This window comes from Ambystoma mexicanum, chromosome 2p (genome assembly GCF_040938575.1).
Source record: "Ambystoma mexicanum isolate Mex_15411 chromosome 2p, UKY_AmexF1_1, whole genome shotgun sequence".
Taxonomy (NCBI): domain Eukaryota; kingdom Metazoa; phylum Chordata; class Amphibia; order Caudata; family Ambystomatidae; genus Ambystoma; species Ambystoma mexicanum.
In genome coordinates this window covers 1357669534-1357693862 of record NC_090923.1, presented here as the reverse complement: position 1 = coordinate 1357693862, position 24329 = coordinate 1357669534, and the positions used below count along the sequence as shown (strand labels likewise).

Genomic DNA, 24329 nt, shown 5'->3' with positions numbered 1-24329 from the left:
CATCATATTCATCATAATTTAATTGTCATTAACAATCAGAACTGCATTCTTTATTGGTACACACAACGTTCCGATTTCAGTACACCCACCTAATGATGCACGCATAAAACCCACCAAAGCCCTCAGACCTTACATAGTCAGTCCAGTCCCTAGAAGATCTGATGGTGGAGTGAATGAACCTGAAATGGATGTGATTAGCAATGATACACACACTTGTGTGGTAACAAATTAAAAGGAAAGCCGGAGACAGGGTCAGCACGGAATGAATGAAGTAACATCACTGACAACTACACCCATGCAAACACTGAATGCACACGAAACAGGCCTAGTATCAATGACTGCAGAACCAAAATAAAAAGCAGCAGATAAGAAGAGACTGCCTGCCATAAGAAACTCCACAGCAGAGGTTGTGAGAAAACAAGAATTAAAGCAAAAACCAACAGAGACAGTTATATCAGAAACTCTTAAGAAAGCGAGAGCCAACACTGTGAAACTCTCTGCAAGGACTCAACTGATAGTAGACTCATTATTTCCGTACATAGCTAGAGCGAGGAAGCTACATGAGGAACTGAAAAACAAAACCTCAGAGACTGTATTGCCAAGCATATATGTTCCCACGCAAGGGACAAGTACCAGTTCCACAATACAGCCATATACCAGACCAGCATCAGGCTGGTTGGCATGGGCATTTGTATCCAGCAGAAAAAAGATATATGAAGAGAAGGAAAGAGCCGCCAGACTCTTGTCCACTCAAGTGGCGCAGATGACAAGGCCTGCACCAAGCCTTACCAATGCTTCCAGGGATGTAGTCATAGCCAACTACAGGAAAACACTAAGAATAAAGAGAAGTATGCATGAAGATGACAATGAACTAAACAGCTACCTGGATAGCACAGCACATCTAGGTAACAACATTTGGTACCAGCACATGAAGGAGGTTGGAAGACGAAATTCCGAAGGGGAATGCTTTGTTTGTGCACTTCTACCATACAGCATGGAAACATCCAAGATCTTTGTGGCTATAGAAATTGATGTCCCAACAGCACACTGTCTCTCACACGTAGCAATGTGCAAGACCAGAGGCCAGTTCATGGGAAGTGAGGCCTCATTGATATGGGCAACTGAAACAGCTTACCCCGATGAAGATGATTATGTCCAAGACATTAAGACAAGAAACAGAGCTCATACTAAGAATCATGTGATCAGGTACAAGAAGCCTTGAGTTAAAGGAACAGGAATAAGATGGGAAGTGACCCCGAGACTAAATGTTCAAGGAAAAACTCCAGAAGAGGCTCAAATCTGGAAGAACAGAGGCCAAATGCAGATTTGGGGAACAGTGCTTTCACCAGACGGATAGGAGAAAGGAGAAGTGATCTGCAGAGCATGGATGGTCCTCGGATCCTGCAAAGAAGCAATTGAAAATTCACAAAGACTGTGCAAGCCATTATGGCCGAAACTTGTAAAACTGCTGACATGGGTTGAAGACAGGGGAGGATCCTTGCAGATAGTGCCACTAGAAAGCCGAACATTGTGCTTCAGGAACAATGGCACAAGGAAAATGGGGGAGAATCAGAACTGTGGACACATTTTTGATGCTCCAGGAATGGTGCATGGAACTGCAGTAATTATGGATCATTATTGGGCATGAGGGCCCAAAGCATATATCAGACTGCTGAAAAACTGGGGAGGCATATGCACAATAGTGAACGTCCATGTTCCAGCAGTGGTGATCCCGAAAAGTGACCTGAACATTGACAGTTTCCTGAAAGCAGATGCTCACCTGAGAAAGAAGAGATCCGTGGAACTGATGCGAATGAAGAGAGAAAATTACTTCTCTGCTAAATCAGAAGAAGCATTTCATGCGATCCCATATGAAGATATTCTGTTCAGCCTCACCTCATCAGTGTTCACAACGATTTTTATGCCAAGAATCCAAGTTGGAGTAAATACTAAATGGTTGCAGATAACCAGGTGGGAGTTACTGCAGACGATCACCATGACCATAAAAGGAATTAATGCAATTAGGGAAGAGTTAAGAGCCATCCGACTGATGACTCTCCAGAACAGATGTGTCATTGACATGATCACAGCTATGGATGGAGGAGTTTGTGCAAAAATAGGAGTATCATGTTGCACATTTATACCTTCTCACAATGAGGAAAATGGAACTTTAACAGTAGCAATAGGTATGCTGACAAACCTGCAGAACCAGATGATCAACAAAACCGACGAAGCTGATGATGACAGCTGGTTTGGATCACTGTTTTCATGGGTTCCACAATGGATGGCAGACACATTCAAGTTTTTAGAAGCCCTGCTAGTGATGATATAGATTTGACTGATGAAGAAATAAGAGACTTTGTGAAGGCCAGCAGGCACACACCAGAAGGTACAAAGTTTCTCTATCCCAGGAAATGCAGAAATTATGTGGGAAGATGGATTTACTGCAGCCCAAATGGACAATGTCAACTAATGACATGGAATAAAGACGAACATTTAAGGACAGCGGGAAACCTAAAGGGAGCAATAAAGATATGGACTCCAAGAAGACACTTCTTCAAACCGTCATGTACAGACCAGAATTTGAAGTGAAGATGAATACACAGGAACCAAGTAAGATGAATCCGAAGGAGGAAGTGAAAGTGGTCGATGAATCGCCCAGAGGGGGGAGTGTAATAAAGGAGGTCCCAAATAAAGCCTGCACTCCAATCGCCCATTTTGAAGTACCAGGAATGTTCACACCGATATATGTGATATATGGTGAGCAAATAAACGAGCAGAGAGCTGCAGTAGGGCTCTACCCAGTACCCATCAGAAGAGCAACACCTATTGAAGTACCAATACCCAGAAAACCATAGGCAGTAAGTTATCCATTGAGAAAACTCTGCCAGCAAATTAGACGAAATTAAGATTGCCTAAGCACCGTCCCGGAAGAAACCAAAAAGGCCTTAATGGAAGACAAATGGTGACATCACAAAGGCATGGACGGACTCGCAGATAGAAGATATGACGACCCAAGGATGACACAAAGAGACTAAACACCATGAATACGGAGATTTTGTGAACCTAGAAGAAGAAAACAATGTTGAAATACAAAGAAGCTTAAGCTGTAAGCAGGATGAAGATGTTCGACCAGCTAACGCCTCTACATATGCTTGAAACCGCAAGAAAGCTAAGAAAACAGTGCGGCTTGATATGCTTAGTAGAAGAATAAAGCGGCAAGCGCCATTATACATAATCTACCTCAAAACGAAGCACAATATTATAAATGTGAGTCCACTTTGCACTAAAAGCAGAACCAATTCAGGTTACTAGAGGCCAAACAAGAAAGATTCATATTCCTGCAAAATGAGAAGAGACGGCTGAATCGAAACTCAGCAAATGTAGCTTGTGCCAGGAGAGCCAAGGTCAGACCAATAAAAGAAACGAACAGTATAATTGAAACTTAAGAACAGGATATCCTGTCTTTAGAAAGTCGAGATAAGGAGGCGTAGGCAGGTGGCGGGCTGAATAAGAAATTAAATGCACAAACTGAGAGAAACTAGGCAAATTCACGGTGTGGATAGCACGTGACCAGCCGAGCGAGAAGGAGCACGGGTTCACACCTACACTTGGCATCCACCCAGACAAGAGATATCAGAACTTTTCCAGACAGAAGATGCTGTTTAGAGGCCAACCACAGTAAAATAATTGACACATAGTTTCTGAAGCAATGATTGATGGTTACTTTAATTGGAGAAAGGCCGGGTACCTAGGGGGCACCTCGCACCTGGTTGACCGTTCTGCATGCTGCTAAGCAAAGTGGAAATGTATGCATGGGGTTGATGCCAACCCAATCACAATGAACCAAATAATCTAGGGTCCTATAGATAGTAGAACCAATGGGACGTCGTACTTTTAGTGACGTCTACAGTAGTCATATTTGAAGGAAGGGCTTAAACGCCCACCTGACAGTGTTTATCCAATCCCCTCACTCCGTTACCATAATAAACAGATATGGCACCTATATTAAAGTTACCTTTTCCTAACCAATATAAATGCTTGTTAACTTTTGAGTATTACATGTCAATTATGACAGGTTTTGAGTATAAATGTTATTGTTTGTATGAAGTTCGCTGGAATTGAAGTGAGACGGACTATCGCATCACTGCTGATTTCCATGCCTCCCCGTTTTTTGTACTTGTCATTAAACGGACTCCCTTTGCCAAACCATTGAGTTGTCCTTATTGATTGCTGTTGGAGTAATAAATCTGCACCCCCATCCATCTCAAAGTGCAGCTATCTTGCGCTGTAGATGGACCTAGTTGCGTCACTAGTCCTTGGCGTGAAGGTCCAGACCAGACTGCGACCATTCCGTCTTGAAGTTAAGTTTTGTAACTAAGATTATTGTTCGTATTGATTGTGCTAATCTTCCTCCATGATTATAGTCTGTAACCCTATATTGTCCTTTCTCTCTTCCTTAGGTATGAAGATGACCCAGGAACGTGTGATGACAAAGTCTACTCGGAGTAGCTACCAGAGGTAAGTTGTTACATCCTGCTATAAACGTTGGTCCTTGTGGCATCGCGGCAGAACTTTCCGTTCCGCATTTGTGCATTTGGAGTAATAAATCTGCACCCCCATCCATCTCAAAGTGCAGCTATCTTGTCTTAAAGTACTTTTGGAGCAAATCCCGACTCTATGGGACGGCCGGGGGTCTCCTCAGTACATGACCTTCCCTGGGACCTGAAGAAGGTCTGTCATCCTGCCTGAGAATTATGACCAATGGGATCTGAGGGCCCACTGGATTGATGGACACCAGGAAAATGCAGGATGCCATGAGGCCCAGTAACCTCAGAAAGTTGAATGCCAGTAGATATCGGGCATTCTGAAATCTCATTACCATCTATAAAATATGTTGAGCCTTCAACTCGGGAGTCAAAGCCTTCCATGATGTAGAGTCCAGGACTGATACAATGAATTGCAGCTTTTGAGAAGGTGTCACCTGGGACTTTATGGAAGTGTTACGCTCACCTGGTCTCTGCGGGGGCCTTGGGGGGCAGTTGGAGCCCTCCCTAGACCTGGCTCCCGTGGATCAGCTCTTTCCCACAGCTACTGCGTTATCGAGGACCCAGGACACTGGTTCTGCTCCTGAGAGAAGAGGAGAGATGGTGAAAATGGCGTGGTGACATCGGGATTCCCTTCAACCCTTTCGTGCCAGAAGGTTGTGAGCAAGAGTTTACCCATGCAGGTTCACCTCTTTTGATAGAAAGATGAGCTCTCCATCCTGCTTTCTTCCAGCCGGGGCGCTGTAGATGGACCTAGTTGCGTCACTAGTCCTTGGCGTGAAGGTCCAGACCAGACTGCGACCATTCCGTCTTGAAGTTAAGTTTTGTAACTAAGATTATTGTTCGTATTGATTGTGCTAATCTTCCTCCATGATTATAGTCTGTAACCCTATATTGTCCTTTCTCTCTCCCTTAGGTATGAAGATGACCCAGGAACGTGTGATGACAAAGTCTATTCGGAGTAGCTACCAGAGGTAAGTTGTTACATCCTGCTATAAACGTTGGTCCTTGTGGCATCGCGGCAGAACTTGCCGTTCCGCATTTGTGAATCCCCCCAGCATGGTGGCCTATCTTTCATGCTATTCATTGAGTGCCGGCATAGTTGTTTCACGGTCTTCTCCGACGCTGCCTGCGGGTCATGTGACCGTATATAAGGAACCGATTGCTTTGCCTCCGCGCGTCGCTACTCTCTTAGTCCAGACACTTCGTAAGTGATCGCCTCCTAGGGATCTTTACTCTCTGATTTGTGCTTGATTGCTAACCTTTTTCCTCTTGTGTACTTCAGAATTGAATCTTCCAGATATCAGGGAATCTTTGACTCCACCCGTCGAGACCCCTCGCAGTTTCCCTCCGGACCTCTGTCCGAATCTCGTATTTGTGCCCGGCTGTTGTTTTCATTCTACGGTACTTACTTTCCTGACATTTCCCTCCTCTCATTTCCTAGATCCGCCATTCAGCTACTTGCTATTATACTACTAACCCTCCTCCTCTCCCGTACATTTTAGGAGTGTTCCTTCCATCCTTTCAGCCTTCCGAGTTCCTTGACACACGGTGCGTAATTTATCAGCATTAGAATATCCGAGGCAGATATAGGTAGGCGCAGGGTTTCTGTGGGACTCTCCTATTCCGTCTTCAACCTCTCTCACCTGACCTTTCTCATTTTACAGAACACTTCCCGACAGAATTCGTACTTCAGAATCACAGAGTTCCCGCAAGATTCCGGGATGTTGAATCCAGACAAGACCCAGTGTCATCAGTGCCGCAGAGGTTTTTTTTCCCATAGAGGGTTTCCCTGGGGGCGCAGTCCTCTCTTCTCCTGGTTGTTCTATCCGGGTAGGGAGTGATTGGGCTTATAGGGAAGCTTTCGCAATCGTCAGTACCATTGCCTTCCCGGTTACTGCTGGATGTTCAGGTAAGTGCGTTCAATCTATATATCATAATTTAATGCTTATGAAAAGCTCTTAACATTAACTGAGCTAACAGATAACATAAGTGGCCTCTACCTGAAGCTCGCTGCTTAGGGTATGAAAGTCTATGCAAGTGCTAACCTTGTGTTTCCTTTCCCTTTGCAGGTGCAGCTGATCAGTGTTTAATGGGCGGTTTCCGAACTCCGACAGGCGGCCGGAGATGAAGATCCTGGAGGATGGTGTGTCGGAAGAAGATCCCGTGTTGATGGAAGCTTCGGGACTGGTAAGGATACCGGGCGGCACCCGTGAGGGGCTGCAGGGCGGCACCCGTGAGTGGCTGCAGATCCAGGTAAGATATGCACGTGGCTGCAGAAGGGGAAGCGATATCAGTGCTTCCAGCGATGGTGCGACTGACCCAGGTAGGAGGAACGCATAGTTGCAGAAGTGCAGCGATAGCAGCGCTTCCAGTGAAGGTGCGGCTCACCCAGGTAAGATGCTGTCAGGAATGGCACTCTGTCAAGAGTGGCACAGGGTACCCAAGTAGGGTTTGGGTGGCTGTGCTGAGGTAAGGTAGCAGATAAGCACACACAGCAAGAAGTTCAACAAGAAAGAAGAGTAGGAAACAGTAGCTGTGAGCCAAAAGGGGCAAAAGATACAAAGGTACAAACAAACTGGATTCCCTCTTGGGATGTATGCTGAAATGGGAAAGAGTGTTCCACGAACCTTAGGAAACTCCAGCCTTCTGCACAGATTGCTATAACAGAGGCCCACGCTGTATGCTCATGGCTGGGAACAACAGCAGTGGGTGTCTGTAACACCGAAAACGCGACAAAGGAAGGGGCAGAGGTTGCCTGCCGGAAACCAACAGGCAAGCTCTGTACAAAGGGATTACATCAGACACATGAGAAGACAAGAACAGAAATATCCAGCGAAAAGGAAGTCAATGAGCAATCTAGCAGAAGGAAATGAAGGAACGGCAGTTAGACTGAAATAGATAACCTAAGGTGGAGTACAGCGGAATCAAGGAAGAGAACAAGGAGCAGCAGTCAGGAAAACAGAAGGGCTGCAAAGTAGGAAGCAGGTCTTCAGTCAAGAGTGGCACTAGGTGCAGGCAAACTGTATTGGACTATGGAGGACTGTGGCAGGCTGAAAGGCAGGGAGTCCAGAAGAACAGGATAGAGAGAGATTAGTAGTAGGCGACAGACAGAGAGCCCAAAAGAATAGGGCCGCTAGGTAGGGAGCCCAGAGGAGCAGGGCTGTAGGCAGCGAAGAGGTGCAGGCTGCAAGGTAGGGAGCCCAGGGAACAAGGGCTTGGAGACAGCAGAAGGTTGCAAACTGCACGGTAGGGAGCCCAGAGGACAAGGACGGTAGGCAGCCGGAGTGAAGCAGGCTGCAGAGCAGGGAGCCCAGAGGACAAGGACGGTAGGCAGCCGGAGTGAAGCAGGCTGCAGAGCAGGGAGCCCAGAGGACAAGGACGGTAGGCAGCCGGAGTGAGGCAGGCTGCAGGGCAGGGAGCCCAGAGGACAAGGATTGTAGGCAGCCGGAGTGAGGCAGGCTGCAAGGCGGGCTGCAGAGGACTAGGACTGTAGGCAGCCGGAGTGAGGTAGGCTGCAGGGCCGGGAGCCCAGAGGACAAGGACTGTAGTCAGCCGGAGTGGGGCAGGCTGCAGGGCAAGGAGCCCAGAGGAGCAGGGCAGCAAGGAGTGAGTCCAGAGGAGCAGGGCGGCTGACTGTAGAGGGCTGCAGAGGACTGTAATAGGCTGCAAGTCAGGAAGCCCAGAGAACAAGGGCTGTAGGTAGAAGGCAGCGGAGCGTGATCAGCTGCAAGGCAGGGAGCCCGGAAAGGGCACTGGAACAAAACAGGATAATGCAGCAACAGGAACAGCATACAAAGTAAAGGGTCAAGGCAAACAGGAGCGGGGAGAACTCAAGATGCAAGACACTGTGCTCCTGCAGGCAGCTGCTTATATACAGCCCTGCCCTGTTCTGAGGCAGGCTAATTGACAGCACCTGTAGCAGCACACCTGAAGACAATCTGCCTCCTCCCTCTCTGGTCCTGAGCAGGTGGAAGCAGCACTGGCCGCTAGGGCTACTGGGGATTGAGGTCCCAATAACAATGAATGAGAATAGCCAGGAATTGAGGACTGCAGCCAGGTGCATTATGGCAAATGTAGTTAATTGAATAAAATAAGAAAGAACCAAAGTTGAGCAAATGGAAATAAAAGACCCAGGCGTGAAAAGGAGTTGTTCAAGGAGTATTAGGAGGATATATGAGTACCAAGTAGTCCATGATGGTTGCCAATGCGTGCGCCAGCGGCGCGGGCATAACAGATGCGCGCGTAGATGCAGAAGTGAAGTGATGGCAGTGCTTCCAGCGATGGTGCGGCTGACTAAGGTGAGATTTGCGCGTAGCTGCAGAAATGAAGCAATGGTGTGGCTGACCTCAAGGTAAGATGCTGTAGGGTTCCGGAGTCTGAGGATACACGTGCTGAAGCAGGTAAGGTCCTCTGAGCGGCGGTAAGCGTTACGCTGCTCTAGCAGACTAATGCGAAGCGCCAGCATGCGGGTGGGGCCGGCTTATATAGCCTGGCCCCAGCCACTCCCTTTAGGCCCCGCCCTGAGGCCTCACCTTGCCACTCCTCCTACCTTCTGCACATGCCTTCCATGCATTGCTAGGGCCCCACCCTGTCCAGATGCACGTGCCTTCAACCTTCTGTGTGCAAAGCACACTTTATAATGAGCTTGGTGCCAAAGGCCCCAAGACTGGGTCCATTGGGACCCTGCAGGATGTGAAGTAACGGGCCAATGACCAGTGGCCATGACAGGAAGTTGAGGGAGTATCCCAGTTTGTGGAGACAGTGGTAGGTTCTGTTGAGATATTCCAGAGCCTGTTTCGGAGAACGGGCCTTGATCAGCCAATTGTCTAGGTGGGGAAAGATGTGAAACCCTCCCCTTCTTAGATTTGCTGCAATCATCACCATCAACTTGGTGAAGACCCTTGGGGCATAGCTGAGCCTGAAAGTCAGTACTCGAAATTGATAGTGAAAGCTGCCAATGGTGATCCTCAAGTACTTTTTGTGCTTGTGATGTATAGAACCATGAAAGGAAGCATCCTGAAGATCGAGTATAAGGTCCAAGATGGGTCGGCGTCCTCCATCTTTCTTGAGAACCAGAAAATAGGTGGAGTACCAACCATGCTGTTATTCCGCTACAGGTACTCTTTCCACAACACCTTTCTCAATAAGGGAAAGAATCTCCTGTAGAAGGAGTGGAAGTGGGTCCTGAAGAGATTGCTCGCTCGGGGGATAATCTGGAGGCCTTTGTAGAAATGGGAGACAGTACCCTCAAGCCAATGTCTGTAGTGTCCATGCATCTTAAGTAATGAAATGCCATTCTTGCAGATGCTGGGTCAACCTGCCTCCCACCAGTGTACTGTGAGCAAAGTGCTCAGAGGAGTTTTGGGGCTGTGGCAGAGGGCAGAGAGGAAGTGGATGTCTGAGCAGGTTTTCCTCCACGTGAAAACCTCCTTTGTCCTCTCTCAGTAGCCTGACCTCTTCTGCTTTGGCCAAAAGATGAACAGTAGTGAAAGGAACACCCTCTCCAAGCCTGCAAAGGCGGGTACTGTTTTTGCAGCTGATGAATGGCTTCCCTGAAGGATTCTGCTGCAGCCTTTGAGGCCTGTAGCTTCTCTAGGCTGTTGTGTGCCTTTGGTCCAAAAAGGTTGAACACATCGCAGGGCATATTCAGGAGCTTTGATTGGATGTCATGGGAAAGCCCATGTTTGCACACTCATGTAAATCTCCTGATCACCGAACTCAAGCCAATCCACCAGCTGACGCAGTCTGATGCATCAAGGCCTGACTGAAGTGACTGGCAAGAAGCCTCCTTACATCATTGATAAGATTATTGAAGCCTTCTCGCATCTGCCCTTCGGGAATGCTTTCTGCAGCCTGAGAAATGACAATCCAATATGTGAACCCGTATTTCACAAGGGCAAAAGATGCATTGATAGCTTTTAGTGCCATGCTCCCAGCAGATAATATCCTCCTTGCTAGTGCATCATATTTCTTATCGTCCTTATCTAGGGGATGGTCGGATAAGATGCAGCATTTGAGGTGGAAGTAGCCGCCTGCACGACCAAAATCTCTGGTGAAGGGTGCCTGGAAAGGAAATCAGGGTCAACAGAAGAAGATCTGTGCTTCTTTACCAACTCCTTGTTCACAGCACAAGTGGTATTAGGGTTTTGCCAGTTTTCCAGCATGGGGTTCCTTAGTGCTGTATGGAATGGCAGCACAGGCTCCTTAGGAGGGCACCTATCCAGAGTGTCTGTAAAGTCATCCTGGGTAATGTCCTTAGCAGGACACCCCCAACCCAAAAACTCAATCACCCTATTCATGACCGTTATATTGGCCGAATTTGGATGAGAGTGTATGTCTGGTGTGTCAAATTCAACAACAGGGAAAGTATCTCGACCACTCACTTCTTTCACACAAGTGGCTAGGTCCACAAGCCGAGACTGGTCCGAGACTGACTCTTCTGGAACATTGGGAGTTTCAAAATGTTAACACCCAAAGGGTACAATGTCATCTTCTTCCTAATCTTCTTCAAAGATGGACCCAAAGGATCTGAAGAAATCTGTCTTTGATTTGGGTTTAAAACACAAAGTTGTCTCCGAAGTTGACATCGAATGGCATTTCAACTTTGCCTCCTTCAAGGGGGAAGTCACAGAAAAGTTTTGCTGCAATGAAGTCTCTGTAGTTGACGCTGTCGACGCTACGTGAAAAGACATCCCTGAGGTCGTCAGACTTAGGCTTTTGGGCGCACGGAGCAAAGCTGTGCTGGATAACCTTGCGGTCTTGGAAGACATGGTGGATTCAACAGCCTTTTTTTGGCTCTTTCCAGGGACCAGGACTGGCCGCCTTAGAAAAGACCTCCATCTTCTTTACTCTAAACCTTTCCCATTCGGCCACAGAAGCGGTCTTATTGGGAAAATTTACCTGATGCTTGTCGGGCGAGGAGTCGGGAGGATGTGGAACGATGGCATTGTTTCTTCAACTTATTTTGTGATGATGAGGAGGTACAATGATGGGGATCGCTCCTGAATCTTACCCATTTGGAATACCAAAATCGTTTCTTGGGCCTTTCTGGAGATGTGTCTCCGACATAGGGTGAGCTTTGATCTTCTCTCCTTGCTGATCATTAATTGGCAGGAGCCACACTTAATGATTTTGTGCTCTTCGCTGAGACACCAGAGTGAAAGAGATTCAACAGTTCCTCAGGCTCACAAACTTCTACTGCAAGTTTATTCAGGGATTTTTGGAGTTAGTGCTTCCTATCACTGGGCTTCTCAAGAAGAATGTACCTTTTCGTTGGGATGCTACAGCGGAAGAAGCCTTTCAACATCTAAAGATGTTATTCTGTACAGCTCCTATTCTGTTACAACCTAACCAGAACTTGCTTTTCACCATCTGGGTTGACGCCTCGGATGGTGCTGATGGAGCTTTACTCAAACAGGAAGTGGAAGGATTGTAACAACCCGAAGCTTATCTATCCAAGACCCTATCCTCCAACGAGTGTAATTACTCGGTCATTGAAAAGGAACTGTTAGTTATTAAACTGGCTTGCGAAGAATGGCGACATGTGTTACAAGGGGCCAAGAATCCATTTGAAGTCCGGACTGATCACCGGAATCTCCAAGTCCTGCAACAGATGGAATGTGTGAATTGCAGACAAGCAAGATGGGCTCATTATTTCACACAGTTCGATTTCACCTTAACCTACATCCCGGGAACCCAAAACGTCATCGCTGATGCATTTTCTCGCTACCAAGAGCTGGTCTTCTCTATTCCTAGACTCATTTTTCAGCAAAACAGATTTGTGTTTCAAGTTTCATCTTTCTTACAAGAAGTCAAAGAAGCGAGCTGTAACTCCTCTTTCATTACGCACAGAGAATTCAGGGAAAGCCTTTCGAAAGGAAAGAAGGTATGCGGTTTTACCAGGGGCGTCTAGTGATTCCGACACCATCCCTACAAAGACAAATCCTGAATTGGTGCAATTTTGGTGGACTAACATCCTTGGAGACAATAAGGCCTTTATATCCTCCTGTCCTGTTTGTGCTCAATGTAACTATAGCACTAGTAGGCCTATTGGGTTATTAGAGCAAGCACCAGTACCTTCCCGGAAGTGGAGTCATTTATCCACTGATTTTGTGGTTGATTTACCACCCTCACAAGGTAACACTGCAATCATGGTCACCATTGACTCTTTCCCCACACTGGCCCATTTTGTGCCCTTATCTGGCATACCTAATGTGGCTGAAATGGCCAGAACCTTTCTTTGAGACATATTCAGATTACATGGCCTACCCTAAAATATAATTTCAGATCATGGATCACAATATACATCAGCATTCTGGGGTAACCTCTGTAGACTCTTGGGTATAAGGAGGGCCTTGTCCTCATGGTATCACCCTCAAGCAGACAGACTGAGATACTGAATGCCACTATAGAGCAGTACCTTTGGTGCTTAACCAATGCTCGACAAGATGATTGGGTAGATCTGCTTCCTACAGATGAATTTTCCTATAAATATGCGATTCATTCTTCCACCAAATTGAGTCCTTTCTTCTGTACATATGGCTTTCACCCTCACTCTTTGCTCATCAGTGTCTATCCCTCTACTAAGATGTCATCAGTGGATTACATTTTATCGACCATCTCCAGCGCTCACAAATCAGCCCAACAATGTCTAGAAGATAGTAAAAGGAGAACAAAGTTACAGGGAGATAAACATTGAACCGATACTCTGGAGTGGAAGTTTGAATCCAGGGTATGATAATCCACTAAGTACCTACTAAAATGGGTTCACCCTTCGAATCTATCGCCACGATTCATCAGTCCTTACAAGATTGTCACTAAGATTAACCCAGTGGCTTTTCAACTTCAATTACCAAAGTCTCTAAGCAGGTTACATCCTGTGTTTCATGCTGCTCTTTTACGTACTTAGGTTTCAGAGCCCCACTCCAGACAGAAGAAGACATACGGTACCAACACTGTACCAGATACTGAAGAATACAAGGTTTCTCACATCTGAGAATCATGATATCGTACAGTTTCTCTGCAGTATTTGGAGAGCTGGAAGGTGTACCAACAATCCGAAGATTCTTGGGAAATTAGGTCGTATGTCAATGGACATCGACTCATCCGGCAATTTCATCGACTTCATCCCGGTAAAATCGATACCTGCAGGCATCGGAGGAGGTATACTGTCACGGCTGCTCCGTTCTGGAGCCAGTGGAGGAGAGGAACTGGCCACCATTAGTGTGCTATCACGCTTTCCCGGAACTTGCATGCTCGCTCTATCTTTTTCCAACACGGCTGGCGCCAGCTGGATATAGTCATTCTGGACTCCAACGGCTGTGCTTTGCAACCCGAATTCTTCCTACCCGGTAAGTAAGGCGCTAGTTTTTTCCTGCTCTCCTCCTCCTTGCTTCCCGAGTGTATTTGGCTCCAGTGCCTTGTGTCTTTCCGCAGTGGTGCACCTCTTTTCTGCATCCTTCCTTCAGCTACCAATTACCATTTTATTTATCTGCTGGCTTCTAGTCCTGTTTTGTCTTTGTGTTTACTCCTGTGCTTCCTTGCCTGCCATCCTGTCCAGAGTCTACATTTGTGAAACAGGCTGTACTCCTTCCTGCTTGTTGACATTCCGCCTATGCTAGAGGAGTTCTTACTGGATTATTCACTGTGTGACTTACGTCCTCACTTATCCAGAATCCTACAAGATTATCATTTGGGGTTTTTTGGGTGCCTTGTGGCTTTTTCCCCCTGTTGGGTGTTCCAGGGAGTTAGTCCCTTGCCTTGGCTGAATTCACAAGGTAGATATAGTGGCTACTTCTCGTGGCAGACCATACGTCTACCAGGAACATTAGACCTCCAGAAAGAAGAAGAAGGACAAGGAGAAGGAACCTAGGGAAGCATCTCCCACACCTCCTCAGAAAGTTCAGGTGAGGAATCTGAGGGGGTCTTTGACAACCACCTCCTGATGCCTTCTGCCAACCACTTCCTGATGACTTTCCTCTTCCACCTCCTGATGACACTCTCCTACCTCCTGATGACCTCTGCCAACCACCTCCTGATGACTTTCAATGCCCACCTCCTGAGGACTTCCACCAACCACATCCTGATGCCTTTCTCCCATTTCCTGAAGACGTCTACCAACCAACTCCTGATCACTTCCACCTAAAATCCCCTCATGACTTCCACCAACAACATCCTGATAACTTCCACCAACCACTTTTTGTGACTTCCAAATGCCACATTCTGATGACTTCAACCAACTACCTCCTGACTTCCAACTGCTGCCATTTCCTGATGACTTTTACAAACCACATCCTGATGTCTTACTTCAAGCATCCTCTGTTCACTTCCACCTACCACCTCCTGCTGACTTCTACTTACAACCTTCTGATGACCTACACCAGCAACCTCCTGATAACTTCCACCACCCACCTTGTTATGACTTCTAGCAGCCACTGTTTGATGATTTCCACCAACCGTCTCCTGACTTCCAACTACCACCTCCTGATGACTTCCACTACCCCCTCCTGAGGCCTTTTTCTGATAACCTCTTGATGACTCTTCGCCCCCCTTGTCTCCAGTATCCTACATTCTTCCCTGTCCCTCTTCAAACTCTTTCCTGAACTGCCACCTTGCTCCATACTCCTGCAGCACCCTTCTTCTCCAAACACCTCCCCTTCCTGGGATGTCCCTTTTATACTCTAGCGACTACTCCCCAGGGTAGATTTGGGTGTAAGGGATTGCACATGTTTATCACTATTACTGTTTGCATGTTATTGGGTACGGTGGAATGGCTTCCCTCCCTTACATTTAGCATGTGTCTTAGCACAAGTTCTACAGAGAGGTTGGACCATTGGCTTTAAAAAGCTGAGCCGCCATCTTGAATTCTTTCTTTGTGTAAGCTTGCACATATGTTCCGGTGTCGCTCATGGTAGAGAAGCTGAATCTGCAGCAGGACCTGTGGTGAGGTCTTTAGCTGCGTCTCAGTTGTTACTATTCTTCCTGGGGAGGCCAGACCATGTACTGAGCCTGGGGAGAGTGTGCATTTCCCTGCATGAGGGTTCGGGGTCCCTGGCAAATCCCATAAAAGGCCAGAAGTATCTTTATCCAGCTTGTGACTTTCCCTGCCCAATGTTCAGAAACTAAGTGAGTATGAGCAGGGAATCCTCCCTTTACTGCCCGGGTCCATAATACAAAAGATCAGGAAGGTTCCAGTACAATTGCTGCATATGTCCCTCTAGGCAGGCAGGGGGCATTCTCACATTTTCCACATGTAATCTCTCCACAAGACTCTATGTGTGTTTTATTGCAATATCATCAGAACTTTATATCAATCATTTTATTTTTGTCAGTCCCTAAATGTCACTTCTGTCTCTTTAGTCATCTCTGGTATGTGTTTCCTGTTTATGTAATGGGCCTCAAAGTCTAAACATATCACTTATAAAGCCATTATTTGTGTATGCCTTACCATATATCTATGTAAAAATGTGTACTCTTCATTCATCTGCCCCTGTATGTTAACAAGTTTTAACACTCCCATTAGTTCTAACTTACACATTTCTAATTTTCAGCTTAAACAGTGAGCCAATTAACTAGATGGAACGCAAATACACCATTATGGTTGAGTTCCACCTGAAATCAGTACTAGATCCACACAGCCTTTATTAAATTACAAAAGAGAATGACTTACCAATGACTTCTTAGAAAAACAAGCAGGACAAGAACAGTCCCCAGGGAGTAACATGCTGTGTATGGAGACCCAAAGAGTCTGGTGAGAACCCGTGTTTTGTGCTCCCATCTTGCAACCTTAAGACACAAAAAAGAAATAAAGTGAAACACATAGCGTGCATAGCTCTGTGCTAGCTCTCCTTCAGTCATTCCAATAAATGCAGGAATTGAGAGCCACAGCACTGACCTAATTGACCTCTCCAAATGGAGGCTTGCGCCTGGTGAGCCGCATAGAACACCAAGAGAAGAGGTACGAGCAGTAGTATGCTGCAAAGTATATTTCCATACACCCTGTTTAAACCTTAACCTTTATATGATGGTGCTCTGAGAATGTCATTTAGTTTGTGTTACCTTATTCTTTAATTTCAACATTGTTTTAATGACATTAATGCCCTTTAATTTGTTAATCCATCCACGTCATTGTATGCAGATAACAAGACTTGAGAAAGAGCCTTTGGACGAATAACATGTTTGTTTGAAGTGTGCTATGAAAATACCAAGCCTTGATAAAGCATGGCTGGAGTGAAACACATGTCTGTTGGAAGTAAAACCTAAAGTTTGAAGTAAACCTAATTATATATCAATAAAAAACCTAAAGCACAATTGATAGATTTAGAAGTTATGTACCTTAAGAACAACGCAGCACAAGCACCAAAGATTCATTTTACTTGATCTAGACCTAGGAATACCCTCTACCCATCATGGGCATACAACTTAAATCCTGCTGTCCTTTTCTGGCCTTACATCACATGACCCCAAAAACAAAGGTGGGGAACCCCTACATAGGCATCTGGGGTAAATTCAATATATACTAAACAGAAAGGATGCCCTATGTGCCGAAAAGACTCAATAAGAGAATTTCAGAGAATGCATATTGAAAGACAGAGAATGTGTTCTTATTAAAAAATATATCATTTTATTCTGTTACAATTTCATCAAATACATCACTTCTAAACAATTGTGAGTCAACAAATCATTTCCAATAAACATATTTTTTTTTGTAAAAGACGTTTTTTGTGCAAATAACACATTTTTATAACCATTTCTCCTATGCATATATTGCTAATAAATAACGTTTACTTTGACAGTCCACCATTAAGTATCAACTACAAGTATCCAAGATTATTCTAATAATGTTCCACTCATCATTGGATTTCCTTTTGTATAGTTTCGACTTAACATATATTGGCCAGATTTTTCATAACCATTGGTCAACGTCTTCTTCAGGATTAGTAGACTTATTCAAAGACTTTATCAATGCTACAATATATAAGACAAAAATAACAACATAATTTAGAACAATAAAATTGCATAAAAACATACACGACAACAGAGTTAAAAAACACCATCTCTGAACTTCCACAGTATGCAAACCATTATTTCATAACTGGGGAGCAAAAATCAATATTTATCTAGACTCAAACCCAATATGCTCGGGGTAAATTAATCTATGTTCATCATCCTTTTTGGACAGCAGGATAAAGGGGGTAAAGGAAGGTAGTGGGTGTAAGAGGTTGAAGTGTGTGTTTGTTTGTGTAGCCGTCCACTTCCTCCCTCACTTCACCTGTATGTCATTCTCGTCCACACTTGTGTAATTCTCCCTTCCCAATCGTGAGCTTGCAATCAATTATATGTTGCGGTTTTACGGGAATTTTGATTCATTTTGTATGTTTCCCCTACGCCCCTAATTTTGTTTTTTTTTAAACATACTGCTGTTTTTTTTTTTTAATAATATAAGTGGATTATGTTGTGGTATGCACTTTTATATGATGTTTGGAGTTCTTTCATGTTGTTTCACATGAATGTCATGTTGCTCTCTACAAGGCGGACAAGCGCTTTGAAGCAACCTGTAGGTGACACTTAAGCAACTCAAAAATAATTAAATAAATATATGATACACGTGAGCCGCACCGAGTTTATGAAAAGGGCTATAATGCCGAAGGTAACCTGCAAATTAATGTATTAAGCAGGTTACACACCTGTTGGAATTAAGATCTCCATGCTGCCCTCTAAACAGAACAAGACAGCTACAGCCCAGGTCGAGAAGGGTAGAAAAGTATGCCTTATATGCCTAAAGCGCAAACCTGCCATGGAGTGTGGCCCGCGGCTTCAGTCGGCAATGGGGAGGATGGGGCTCTCTGATCTTGTGGAGAGGGGTTGTCGGTTGGTGGCAGACTTGTTTGAAAATGGGAAGCTGATGCCGTTTGAGGAATCGAGTACTCGATATGAGGTACCAAAGGGGCACTTCCTAAAATTTGAGAGGGTGACCAGACGACTGGCTGCCATGTGGAAGGAGATCCCAGAGGAGCCAAACACAAATCTGCGGATGCAGGTGCTACTCACCCAAGATAATGGTAGGGCAAGGTTTCTCAAATTTATCAGGCGATACAGAGTGAATTTCCAGTGGGGAAGCTGGCAGTCAAGAGTAGGTGGGAGAGGGATATGGACTGTCAGATTTCAGAAGAGGAATGGATACAAATCTTAGAACGTACCGAAGTTATCGAGGAATGCTAGGTTCCAGCTAGTCCCCTTATGGGCCTAATTCACAGAAGCGTTTTGTAATGGCAAAACTCCATTGGAAAACGCTCTGTGAATCAGGGCCTTAATCTCCTGCACAGGGTTTATGTGACCCCGGTTAAATTGCATGCTTTGACCAGTAACCTGAGTCAGGACTGCTCTCGTGATGAGATAGGGCCGGCTGGAATCTGGCATATGCTGTGGGGATGCTCAGTGGTTGCACGATGATATTGGCAGCTAGTAATGTCGAAGATGAATGGTGCAGCCCGAAGGTGTTTATGGGGCATTCTCCCGGGTCGCGGAGTGCGGCCGGGGAAGAGTACAAAACAAGAAACCGTATGGCTCGATTTTTGTTGATAATAGCGAAAAGACGGGTTGCCATAGTCTGGAAGAGGCCACAGGGCCCGTCTGTGGCCCACTGGATGGAGGATGTTCGCAGGTAGCGGAATTGGATATTTTACAGAGATCTGGGGACCCAGAGCTGGAGGATGGGGTGATGATGGACTGGGGCCAGCTACTTAACAATGTGTGCTCTTCAGCAGACTTAAAACCCCCTTGAGAAGGGGGTGAGAGACAAGCCAAGTAGGGCAAGGGGTTGGGGATATGTCTGAATGGGGAAGAGGGTAAGGGTAAGCGTAGATGTGGGCAGGGTGGATGTGCCCTTTGGGATATGCTGGAGGGGTGGGTAAGAAGGTCGGAATGTGATTTGGTACACCCTATTCATGATTTTTTTTAAAAAAGGTAACTTAATTAACAAAGGTGCTATGCAAATGTAAATTAATTCAACTGCCCCCCCCTTCCCCTCCACCCCGTGCCACCATGAGTAAGTAACCTTTTCCAGTACTGGCTTTTTATCCAGCTCCACTGTGCGTGCAGGGGCTCCTAGTTTGTTGGTTCTATAACTAAAAGGGCTAACTACTGAAAATGAACCATTCCAGGCATCTTTATCCGATCACTGCCTCATCACCAAGTATCAATAATAAGCATTCATTATTTGCGAATGTTTGGTTGGGGACTGTGACATTTGATGAAGCGTGAAACCAACAGAGTACTCTGGACACATAAAGGGCCTCATTCCGAGCTTGGAGGTAGTCATGGCGCTATTTGCGCCATGACTGCCTCCAATAACGGGTCCGGCACCGGTCTTGTTCAATGGGGACTTAGCGGTGCAGTCCAACCCTGGCAGGACCGGTAAGTCCCCATTGAACAAACCATTCCCCATCAATGGGAATGGGGAGGGCGCTAATAACGGGTTCGCGAATGGCAAGCCCGTTATTAGCGCCCTGGTCCCTTAGCGAGACCCGTAAGGGACGTGTTGGTCAGACCACACGTTCCTTACGGTTCCCTCCAAGGGACGTCGGAATCGGGCGGTAAGGGATTACCAGTACCGGTCTACCGGTGCCCGGTATCCCTTAACGCCCGACTCGTAATGACCTCCATAGTATAGTTCAACACTGTTATTGTAATACCAGGTTGGGTTGCATGAAAGCCTATGGGAATCAGCAGGATTTCAAAAGAAAGCGGACGGCCTACTTGCCGCGATTATGTAAACAGTGCATAGCAGGATGTGGAACAAAACATAAGTACAGGAAGGGATTTCTAAAGTCTCTAGAGTGATCCTGGACCGAACTATATCAGAGCCCAATTCTAGTCCAATCGGTTGTTCGAAACATTGGGTGCACATCAGGGTTGGAATGGCGGCATCGGCCCATCAGCCACTGGCTGATGACCTTTGGGACCTGGGGGCCAGTTTTTTCCTGACCTGAGGTGGGTCGTTTTTTTTTATTAAGTGGTTATTTTGTCGGCGCCGCGCTGCGCGCGGACAAAATAACCACTGTGTGCTGCGTGCCGTGCGTCGCCTCCGGCGCCGGGCCGAAATGGAAACAAATACAACAATTTGGAATTGAAACTGACACGCTGACGCTGTCAGCCTGTCACGCACGTCTCACCCTCTCACTCTCTGGGGACTGGGGGCAGCCCACCCAGCCAGGGGGAGCTTCAGCGGCTCAGCCCTCAGCGGCTCAGCCTGGAGCTGCTGCCAGTCCTCGTGACCTGGAGGGTGGAGCAAGCATATTCATCAAAGCAAGGTAACAACAACACACAAGTTGTTGTTACCGTGCTTTGATGATTTGCAATGCATGATACATGATGCATATGAGAGGGCCGGCGGCGCTGCTGGGAAACCCATGTGAAATGTTGAACTGTGTTTTACGAACGAATACACACAATGCAATTTACCAACACCATGGGGCCCACGGGGGTGGTCTGCAGAGTGCAGCACACAGCAGGAGGTTGGCTGGACTGCTCGCTCCGGTTCCTCTGCCTGCAGGGCTGGGGCCTGGCTGCCGGCCCGAGGCGGGGCTGCCCAAGAGTTCACACACAACAAGTTGCTTTCAACTTTCAGGAAGTATCCACAACAAATTTGTTGCCCTGCAAAGTTGAAAGCAACTTGTGTGCCTGTGGGTGGGGGCTGGGGCCACGGGGCGGCGACGACAGACAGAATCTATGCCACGACAATCTTGGAGACGGAGAGTCGTGGACACGTGGTGTGGGTGAGATATAATAGTGGGCCTCCTCTGACCCTGGCATTTTTGGCCACACGAGTCAACGAGGCAGGCAGCAGGCCAGCCCACACTAGTCAGCCAGCTCAGTGCCCATTGCCCAAGACTGACGACTCACAGCCAGCCCAGCAGCAGCAGGCACCAGCACTAGAGTGACTGTGACGCCCACAGAGCCAGCAGCCTGCCCTGAGCCTGGCCCAGGCCCCAGCAGCAGCAACAGCAGCAGACTCACTGACCCCGGTAAGGAGAGCTGCATGGGGTGGGTGATTTGTTTCCACCGTCTGAATGGTCATAATGATGATTTCTGGTTTCTGCCTCCTTTTACATATTGATCTTCGTCTCTGCCTCTCTCTCCCTCTTTCGCTTCTCCCTCTCTCCCTTGCCTATTTCTCTATCCCTCGCTTTTCTCACCCTCATTCACTCTCTCGCCATCTCACACACTCCCTCTCCCTTTCTCTCACTCAGCTTCTCTCTTTCTCCCTCTCCCTCTTTTCCATTCTCTCTCTCTCTCCCTCCCTCCACTCTTTCTCTCCTCTCTCACTGTTTCTCACTCTCTGCCTGCTGGGTTCTGGTCCTTCGCTCCCCACGCCCTTGACGGACTGTACTCTCTGCACATCGTGTAAGGCCCTGGCGCTGTAAAAGAGTGGACCATGTCCATGTAATGGGGCCTGGGCCGCGGGCACCATGCCAGCCCCTCATCCATCCATACATCGCGGTGCAGAGGGAGGCGGCAGCGGCCCCAGGCGAGGGCGGGGAGAGGAAACGCAAGGGGTGCACGTGCATCCGGGGTGGGACGGATCAATACTCAATAGCACTTTCCGTCTCGGTATCAATCGATCTCTCTATGCCTCTCTGCCCCCTGCAGTCTCGTTAACTCTCTCACTGTCTCCCTTGTCACGATTCCTCTAACTCTAGTCTGCATCTCCCCCCACGTCTGTCTCCCCCTGGTTAATTATGTCCCTGCCTCTGGCTGACAGCCCCTCTCCTCTCTGTGTTTAGTTGCCTGTGTATATCTCCCTCTCTGCCTCCACCACTGTGCAGTCTGTCTCTGTACAGATGCCCCAGTCTGCTCCTTTCCCAGGCCTGTCACTATGTGAGTGACATCATTCATCACCCATGCATCTCGCTCTGCCCGGAGCTCTCCACTCATGATGATGTAGGATGGGGGATATACTTTAATGTGTTCTGTCCAGCACCGCCCCTCCGCTAGCTGTGCACACTTCAGTGTAAGTAACTTGCCTGGCATGCTTTCATGCACTGGCTGTTGCCTCAGTTTGGTTAAGTGCCCCCACCCTCCACCTCCCCTGTCGATTTTGCCCAGGTGTGCAGAACACCACATGCGGGCTGCGTAACCGCGGATGAGAAATGCATTTGCCTGCACTTGGTTGGATGTAGGGCTGGTAACTCCACATCCCGCATTACCGCAAGCTTTATAACGTTCTGTCTGATGGGAAACATTGCTGGGAGAAAACGCATTGCCCTGCACTCGCCAGTCTCAGAATGGCCAGCAGCCGCTCATGGATGTTTAGTAATCCTGATTGGACACATCATCTGAACGCCAACCATGTTTTGTACTCTAGAAAAAGAATGCGCTTTTATACAAAAAAGCAACCTGGCTAATTGATTAGTGTTAAAATCCATGTTGAGAATTAACTGCTTTCAAATAAGTGCTTTCATAGAACCAACTTATGGCACCCTAACCTGGCTCCAGGCACACGGATTTATGACATTTTAATTGCAAATGGCTGATGGAATATAAGACAGAGAGACAACAAAATGGCCAGGTAATATGCAATGAGCCTGAACGTGGTGCTGCACTGGAAAGTGGATGCCTACATTCACAGCTCTGAGTAAAAGTGAGCCCAGTGTGCACAGTGCATATGCCGGCCAAACTGAAGAAACGTGTCTGTGGATGAAACAGGCTCTTTTCACAGGCCACAGGTTTACTTATTCTGAGGCGCACAAGTTATATAATCTATGTGTAGTGAGTACCAGCAGGGCATCCTCTGAAGAACCCAAACAATCCCACAAACAATCCGTTTTCTGTTCAGGAAATTCCCCGTGTTCTGTACGTTTAGCAATCTGACAGTTTGGAAGAACGCAAACCAAGCATTTAGTCTAATCAACTCAAGAGAACAATGCACTATTATTAAAGCAGCAGAGCCTTAAAAACGAAGTAAAGTGGTGACAAGCGCAGCAGGTGATTTAAGAAAGATATCTACTTGGCTACCAAATGAATCCCAGCTTTCCGCTACTAGCATAAGACTTTGGAAGGCATGCCAACATTCCTGCTATGATGGACTATGTAGTCTACATTTCTAAGCTGGTCTTCCATATAAAAGGCAAAGTGACTTTATATTTCCAGTGGGAAGGCCCTGCATGACCAAATTAGGCCCTTCTTTAATATGGGAGGAGGATAAACAAAGCCATCCAAACTTTGGTTTCCACTCATGTACTATATACTAGCATGCACAGGTGCTTAGAATGTACAATGTCAGCAAGATCCACAGATCTATGCGTGATCTGCAGGTTCAAATCCCGGCAAGGCCAATTCAGTCCTTCATCCTTTCAAGGAAGATAAATGAGTACCAAGTTCGGTTGCGAGATCATTGTATGTAAAGTTGTGCTTATCTCTGTCTCCCTGTCAGCCATCAAACAATGGATACGTATGCATTCTTGTCACCTAATTCACACAAAAACTAAAATGCTGTTCTGCTTCTGACCACTTCTTAGACCTCTCTCCACTCTTGATTGCCTTTTCCTCATTCTTTCACTTAGCACTCCTTTTTGGCTTGCAATCTTGGTGTGATCTCTGTTCCCTCACCTTCTAGCTGAACACGCACATTTCTTCTCTTTGTTGATACCCGTCATTGCAGTCAGCTCTTTGGTAAAACCGAACCATAAATACATTGAATGAATTTCTGTTGTTTAGCATCATCCGACCCTATAGGTTGCCATTCAAAATGGCCAATAAACACAACCACACTACAGGTAG

The 24329-nt window shown here is 46.7% G+C and overlaps 1 protein-coding gene across 1 annotated transcript in view; it reads right to left on the bottom strand.

Moving 5' to 3' along the window:
- PEMT (phosphatidylethanolamine N-methyltransferase) overlaps positions 1-24329 on the bottom strand; it is a 1987238-nt gene that overhangs the window by 1368398 nt on the left and 594511 nt on the right. Inside the window, exon 3 of the mRNA XM_069645727.1 lies at positions 16219-16334. Within this exon, the coding sequence (XP_069501828.1) occupies positions 16219-16334 (116 nt within the window). The remainder of the gene's footprint in view (positions 1-16218; positions 16335-24329) is intronic.